This window comes from Camellia sinensis, chromosome 7 (genome assembly GCF_055761805.1).
Source record: "Camellia sinensis isolate YWXY chromosome 7, ASM5576180v1, whole genome shotgun sequence".
Taxonomy (NCBI): Eukaryota; Viridiplantae; Streptophyta; class Magnoliopsida; order Ericales; family Theaceae; genus Camellia; species Camellia sinensis.
The window spans coordinates 86,266,565-86,274,954 of record NC_138967.1 but is presented as its reverse complement, the minus strand read 5'-3'; the positions used below and the strand labels follow the sequence as shown (position 1 = coordinate 86,274,954).

Below are 8,390 nucleotides of genomic sequence, written 5' to 3'. Positions count from 1 at the left end.
ACAATCTGAATACTATTAATATATAAAGATAAATTACAAACACACCCTCTGAAATTTGCTTAAAATATTAATTGTCTCCTATAATTTTTAAAGTTACACGCCCGTCCCCTAAGGTTTCTAATTTCATAATAAATAGACCATTTTATTAATATATCATCAAATTAATTAACATTTTTTTAATGATGTTAAACATATATTTTCCTTAATAATTTAAATAATTTTATTATTATATAAGAGAGCAGTTAGAATTTTTTTTTCCAATTAATTCTGTTAAATAAAAGTGGGTAAATTATACTGACACCCCCTGAGATTTGGTCCAATTACATCCCACCCCCTGACGTTCTGAAAATTACATTTCCATCACTATAGTTAATAGTCTCATTTCACAAATCTCCCTGCTTATATAAAAAGCAACAACTCCTAATAGAAAAATAGAAGAAATTACATTTAAAAAAAAAAAAAAAAAAGAGTAAAGCAAAGGAGAAAAAAAAAAGAAGTAAAATAAAGTAAGAAAAGAGATAGTACATGAGTTCAATGTTTTCATTGTCGTCTAAATAATTACAAAGACAGAAGGTTAATGTAATTTCCCAAACGTCAGGGGGTGTAAGTGTAGTTTACCCATAAAAAACTCTAACAATGGAGTATTTATAATTTTTCAAACCATAGCGGGCAATCCGTATTTTAAGTAAATCTCAAGGGATATATTTATAATTTATCCTAATATATAATTATATATAATACTAGCTAATTATTTTTCCGTAGTTGAATTAAATTATATTGCAGTGACTTGGGCTTTGACAAGTTAGTTAAGACAATGAGACTAGTTTGGATCGAATTTAGGCAAATCTCGGTATGTTTTAGAGTGAAATTGAATAACCAGACAACCCGATCAAATTTATTCAAGTTTCAGCCTAAAAAACCGTTTGTCCTATCATTAGATAAGTCGTTGGAGCATTAATAGTCTGAGAAGAAGGCATTTTTATGTAATGAGTATATCATGTAAATAAGATAAAGTAGCGTATTCTTTCATTTATTAATTAACATATGATAAAAATAAGATTTAATAAGTTATTTTGTACCTGAGCTGAAATATTGAATATTCGACCATATCAAATTTTGACCTCACTTTATATCACATGTGAATTAATAAATGGATCCGAGAAGCCAACAATGTTCAATTTGTTTTAGATTTAACCTATCCAAAAAAGTAGGTCAACCGTCCATATAAATCAGCCACCATCTTAGCCAAATAGTGGTTAAAAATATATAAATAGTGAGTTCTAAAAATACCCCCAAACACACCCATAAAATATGATTACCACAAAGAACCCAGCTTTCCCTTTCCATGGCCGCACTGCACCTGCTGTTTTGAGGCCATCCCACATGACTTTTTTTTCACTACTTAAGCTTCGCCGGAAAAACAAAAATAAATAACTGAATAAAATGTTACGTGTCACCGCCCGTCGACGAATCCTCAACCGGGCCTCAAGCCTCCAGCGCTGCTTTCGCTCTCTCTGGAACCAAATCTTGGCTTGCACACTAGGGAAGTCATGTACTTATAAGCAGCTACCACGCACCGCCACCATGTCGTCTTTGTCTCTGGTGGCTTCTGAGAGAGGGTTTGAGACCCCCGACACACCTTGTGGATGCTATGAACACAGCAGGGACTCTTCGGACTTGGTTACTTTGAAGATCAGTCTCTTGGGTGATTCCCAAATTGGGAAAACTAGCTTTCTGGCAAGTGCATTTGTTTTTGTTTTTTTTTTTTTCTCTTGGAAATGTTGTTTTATGCTTTCGTGGCAACCAAACATAGCATATTAAATGTTGTTCTTGTTCTAATTTTTTTTTCTTGTTTTTGTTATTCATTGTAGACAAAGTATGTTCGGGGAGAGAGGCAAGACGAAGGATTTGAGATATCAGATTCAGGACTAAATCAGATGGATAAAACACTCTGTGTTGGAGGGGCACGTATCGCTTATAGAATCTGGGAGGTTGCAGGTATGCATGCATAATAATTTATTAAATAATAAGTCCACAGATACAAAACTAATCGTAAAAAATACGAAGTGAGCGATCTCAATAAAATCGTATCTCTATTGACGAGCCTTACATCTGATGTTGATTGATTATGTCTCATCGCTAAATTTCTTATTGATTGAAATGGCAATGTATGTATATATATGTACTGATCAACTATAATTTTGAATGGTGTACAAGGAGATGAAACATCCCATAATCACATTCCAAGTGCTTGTAAAGACTCGGTAGCAATGTTATTCATGTTTGATCTAACAAGTCGGTGTACTTTAAACAGGTAACGTTTCAAAATGCCTAAGGTTTTCATACATTATGAATCATGATTATAAAATTGTAGTTGTTATTTAGGTTTGAATAATAAAGTAAACTCATGAGATTACTATTTAACTCTCTCTGGGTTTGCAGTATCGTCGGATGGTATCAAGAATCAAGGAAATGGAATCAGGTACCCATGCTCTGCTTCACCACCTCTAAAATCATTTTAGATATATTTTTTGTATAAACTTTATGTTCAGAAATCATTTTTCATTCATGACCTCTTTGTTCTTTTGTCTCAATTATGTTCCTTGATGGATGATGTAGTGGGAATTTCAAGACAATCATTGGGTTGAATTGAATGTGCATTAATTGAGATAGTATTACATGATGTAGTAAGAATCTGAAGACATAAATTTTGAGACATAATTGTATAATTAAAACAAAATGCATCAGATCAGAAGGACATAGAAATTTAAACATTGAGGACCCCTGACCCTGTCTCTAATTCATATTAACTAAAGTTTTTGTAATTGTTGTAGACGGCAATTCCAGTACTCATAGGGACTAAATTTGACGATTTTGTACAATTACCGATAGATGTTCAGTGGACAATTGCAAGTCAGGTAATATATTTGATCTCTTCTAATCATGCAACAATATGCATATAACCGATTCAGACACAATATATATATGACTAAATTAACAATCTCTAAAATCTTATCTAATCATGTGGACCAAGCTGGTGAGAATCATGGATCAATTAACTGAGAAATTTGCTATAATTAATTTTCACATGATAGAAGAACAAACAGAATTAAAAGTAGAATGATTGGAAAAAGAAAAAAAAAAAAAAGGAGAGAGAACAGGTACATTAGGGCATGCATGATTTACTGGGCCATCTCCATTTAATGATTTCTGGCTGGAAAAAATACAAATCAAATTTGATTATTCTTCTTTTGAGTATAGTCATAGAAAGGGATTGAAGGGACACATAGTCAATTCTTCAGTAAGAATTATCTTTTTCACTCTTGGAACACACTGATTAAAGTGGCAAACATGGCCTGTTCGATATTGTTTTAAAAAAAGAATTAGTTTCATATTTTCATAAACAAAAATAATGAAAAGTTTCAAAAACAATTTTCATTTTCTTTTTTGTGTAGAAACAACTTTCAAAAATTAATGAAACAATTTATAAGTGTTTCATAAAATAGATATGTTTCCAAAAAATAATTTTCAAAAAAAACACAAGTTTTCAAAATCAACTTCCAAAAAAATGAGAGCGATACCAAATGTTTCCAATAATCTATTTTGAGAAGAACAGCAGTTCGTTGTTCCCACCTAAACCCTAAATCCAATATCAGAATCTATTTAACATGTGTATTGTTGTTAACAGGCAAGAGCATATGCAAGGGCCCTGAATGCAACACTTTTCTTTTCAAGTGCAACCTACAACATAAATGTGAACAAGATCTTCAAGTTCATCACAGCAAAGCTGTTCAACCTACCATGGGCTCCTGAACGAAACCTCACAATCGGAGAACCCATCATCGATTTCTAGATGTTGCTTGGGATTAAACGTATTTGGTTTGTAAGTAGACTAGGAAATTCTGGATCCTAAGTAAGAAGATTGAAATCAACCGGTTCACTAGGTTTGCATTAATTGTCTGTTCCCAGTGAATATCCCGAGTTGTTTCATTTGAATATAATTAAGTGGATGATAAGAGGCTCAGGAGCCCACATCTCCATGTAAGAATAACTCTCTTTCATTCAACCTATTACTGAGCTCAATAAGCTTATATATTATAAAAATCAAGCTACTTGAGTTCTACTCGTTATCATCTCAATCAAAACTTGTTTGAAATTGGCTGGAAAGTAAACATGCCAAGCTTGAACATATTTTGCAAGCTCATTAAGTTTTGAAATCAAGCTTGAATAACCGACTACTTAGCTTAACTCAGCTCATATACAACCCTATATGTGTTTCAGTTGAGGACATGATGCATCTTCTGAAAATAAGTGGGATTGTAAAAGACACACTGACTTGTTAGGGGAGAAAATGTAAGGAAGCTAGAGGGAATTTGAATGGTCACAAGTGCTGCTTATCAAAGGAAGAATTAAAAGTGTCATCAATCGACTAGTTTACTCAAAACAAGCTTTTCCACCACAACGTGAAAAATCATATTATTTTGAACTTGAAAGCCGAAATATATGCCATATTAGCGTATCAGGCAACGATAACAAAACTTGAAATTATGAGGGCATAAGGGTCCAACCTAAAAGTAGATATGTGGCATTTGGAGATGAGCATCACTCAAGCTTCACTTCTCTTGTTGGTGGGACCAATTACAAATGGTTCCGTTGGTTCTTCGCTACACACGAAACATTCAATCAATTGATCAGCAGCAACAATTACTTCAGAATGTAATGGAACAATTGAAATTAGAATTAAGCAATTAGTTATCTCAAAGAATATAAAAGACTACAAATTATTGTGCGATGGAAATTTTGGTCAATGAAGCAACTTCTAACAAATTATAATCTACATATCTGGTATTCTATGTGATTAACTGCAAACGAAAAGCTTTTAGTGACCAATTAGAAAATTCTGAATATTTAAAGAAGACATAATCTTAGATGCTTCACGAGTATATCAAAAGAATGTACTATATTATAAATGAATGAAAAAAAAAACAACGCCCAATTAGTACACATTAATGTGTGTTTGGGAGGGGAACGATTGAGTACACACCTAACCTTTGGCATAATGCACAAAGAAAACATAAATGAAAGAAACATAAAAAATAAAAATCATCTTTTTTGGGATTAGTCGTCCAAATGAAAGAAAAATAAAAAATAAAAATCATCTTTTTTGGGATTAGTCGTCCAAATGAAAGAAAACATACCCAGGTTTTGAGCGCATGCATTGTTAGAAGAGCTTGAAAGGACCAGGAATTGTCTTAAATGGGTTACCTTCAAAGCACGCCTACACAACACGACTGAAATGAACTCAAAATGTACTAAAATTGAGCATAAACTTAATAGTGAACCTTCAAATACAAGGCCATCATAATACATGCCAACAAAGGTCAAATAGTCGTAATCTGTTTCCACTTAAACATCGTGTTTCATTTGGGATGTCTACCATCTCCTTGCACATCTAAGCATTGTTGGTTATTTTCATCTCCTTGTGAAGCGGTCATATTGAATTTTCTATAAATGAACTTACTTCTACTTTATTCCATGGTTGCAAAGGAAGCAAAAATGGAAAACAACAATGAAGGCCGAAATGTGAATCAAAATTATAAAATAGGTGCTTGATAGGAAAACTTTAAGAAAACTTTGAAAAATACAATATGAAACATTTGAAGACTTCCACGATAAATAGACATGCGACCTCAACATAAAAAGATGAGTTTGATCCTCCATTTCTATGCATTGGGGTTCCTTGTATATGTATGTGTATGTGTATGTGTTTAGGTAATGGCTAATATAAATGCGAAAATCAGCACAACATATTCAATCAGGAAAGTCGATTAACTCTAGCAAAATATTGTACAACATCCAGCTAAAATAATACTAATTTTAACAATGGTAGCATGCAAGTCCAACAGTATGAAGCTAAGACATACTACAAACTGTTACACAAGAATCTTTGTGAAACTGAAAAGGGTATGAACTTTTAAAGTCCCTTTCAAGGTAGGTTGTACGTGTGGATTGCAGCTCTCAGGAAGATTTTGTAAATTTACAATTGCATTTGAAGACGACATGTTCCCCTACATTGAAGTTCAAAGTGCAAGGAGGTGAGGGATTCAGAGGACCATCTCCCTTTGTAAAGTGTCTAAGGAGGTCTGGAATTGCTCTAGGTTAGTTTCATGCAGACCGGGTGTTTTCCAGGTTGGTGGGTAGAGGCTGAGTTATTTCAAAGTTGGTGGAAAGTAGAGAAAGTAGAAGGAGAATCGAACTAAGGAATGAAGCCCTTTATGTGGAGCATTTGAGTAAAGAGACTTTCATGCTTCTAAGGAGTTGAGTCAATTGACAAGAAGGCGAAGGACAAATTTAAGAGTTTAATATGTAGTTGAGCCCACAAAGAGTTTAGTCCTTCACTTGATGATTTTAAGAATTTTCTGACGATGTACATTAAAATAGCTAAAAGATACAGTTAATAAATTCGAAAGATAAAAGTAAAGTAAACTAAAAATCCAACCAAATGAGGGATGGTCCTAATTAAACAACTACAGAAGCACTATAATGCCTTTTGCTCCTGAGGAGTATACCTAGGAAGACCCATACTTAATCATATAAGCCTTGACCCATGTTTTGTGTGAACCTCTACAAAAATTTCTAAAATTTTAACCTTTACCCTATATAGCTTTAGAAAACACAACCCCACCAGAAAAGGGTCCCTCAACAAATAAGATTGTTTTTGAAAGACACCTTCATTCAGTCCCCTTTTGCCACACTTACAGGCATCACCCTCAAAGAAGTTTCTAAAAGATATATCATTCATTCCCAAACCCCAAAACCCTAGCGCACTAATTCTTTGGAGAAACACCTATTCATGATGACAGGCCACAAAAAACTTCTCCATCGCACTACTTTTTCAAGTTTCATATGGTTAAAGAAGAATCCATTGGATTATCAAATAAATAAGAAATCAATCTTTTTCATAAGTACAACATCCCTATTTTTGTAGTTTTCCACTACTAATTCAAAGCAGTGATCCTTTTCTAAAGGTCTAGCGACATCATAGTTGATTGGAAAAATCATTCCTTAATACTGCATTCTTCTGGTTACAAAGTTCGAGTAAATTAGAAACATTATAAAGCGGCATAATTCAATAAGTTTTGAGTAGTAATCACATTTTGGGTCTTGATAAATCTGCATAATTTTGAAGGGCAACTACTCTAGGCTCATAAGCTTAAACAGATCCTTCTGCTTTCTTTCTACTTTCTTGCCTAGTAGTAGTTACTTTGTTCCCTTATGGAAGTTCAAGCCTTCGGTAATTGGCATTTCCTTTTATACTCTTTCGATGCATCTTAGTATTAATGGTTCATCCATCATATATAACAACAACAACAACAACAACAACAACAATAACAACAACAACAACAAAAGGAGCACATTGGAATAAGGATATCGTCAGACAAAATTTCCCACAACTCACAACATAACATCATCAGGTAACAAATCATTTGAGATTCATCAATCTCTCATCAGAGAGTATCTGTAAAAATTACTTGATTTTGTATAATCTACATGCACAGGACTGATTTTTGAAAAATAGGGAAAAGCTTGTTTTTCTTTTTCTTTTCTATTTTGTTTTTTATATATATCAGAATGAGTTTACCTGTCACTTAAATCAATTCAATTGTGTCTAACTCTCTTAATTTCTAGACTTGCTAAAAACAAAAGGCTCAAATTACAACCAACACAAAACTTGGACTCAGTACACATTGCAAAGCACAAAACAAATGAGAGCATTAAAACCCAGAACTAGTTCTTCAGATGCCCCAATTCAAACATTGAACACCAACCCACATTGCCCATACCTGTTCTCTAATCAAATAGTGTATATGAAACATATATGGACAAAAGAAGAAATTTTTGTATGCCAATAAGCACAACGTTGCACTGCCTTTCACCAATTTATATACCTAACATAAATATAATGGATTCGACTGTCAAATTCAATCATAATAATAGAAAGTACATGGCATATATCTTATTTGCATACAAAAATTACTCGAAAAAAGGGTTTGAGCGTTTGATGGGGAAGAGAAAGCTTACTTGGATGGCATCTTCAACTCGATCATTGCATCTGTGGGCCTTTGGCTGCCGATGATCTCCCTCGGGAGTGCTCCATGGGCTCTCTCTTCTAGGTACGGGTCTCGTGCTACTACTAGTACTACTACCACTGCTCATCTTTCTCTCTCTTCTCAATCTTTGCTTCGTCTTTCTTTCTCTAAATTTGTGTTTGTGTATCTAGGTTGGGAACAGAAATGGGCGAGCTACAAAAGGGCCCTAATCTCAGCCCTTGGTTGGAACTGGGATGTAAGAAAATGTGATAAAATTGAGCTAATCAATTGTAATAGATC

At 33.7% G+C, this 8,390-nt stretch overlaps 1 protein-coding gene and 1 long non-coding RNA gene across 2 annotated transcripts; one reads left to right on the top strand and one right to left on the bottom strand.

Moving 5' to 3' along the window:
* Positions 1–1,780: 1,780 nt before the first annotated feature.
* LOC114299501 (septum-promoting GTP-binding protein 1-like) lies at positions 1,781–4,126 on the top strand. Its single transcript, XM_082878388.1, has 5 exons — positions 1,781–1,998; positions 2,218–2,314; positions 2,443–2,482; positions 2,835–2,918; positions 3,689–4,126. The coding sequence occupies exons 1-5, from the start codon at positions 1,938–1,940 to the stop codon at positions 3,851–3,853; spliced, it is 447 nt and encodes a 148-aa protein (XP_082734514.1). The 5' UTR covers positions 1,781–1,937; the 3' UTR covers positions 3,854–4,126.
* Positions 4,127–4,369: 243 nt separating this feature from the next.
* LOC114322100 (uncharacterized) lies at positions 4,370–8,390 on the bottom strand. Its single transcript, XR_014335588.1, has 3 exons — positions 8,083–8,390; positions 5,199–5,278; positions 4,370–4,664 (listed from the first exon to the last, which is right to left on the bottom strand). It is a non-coding gene; the product is annotated as an uncharacterized LOC114322100 (long non-coding RNA).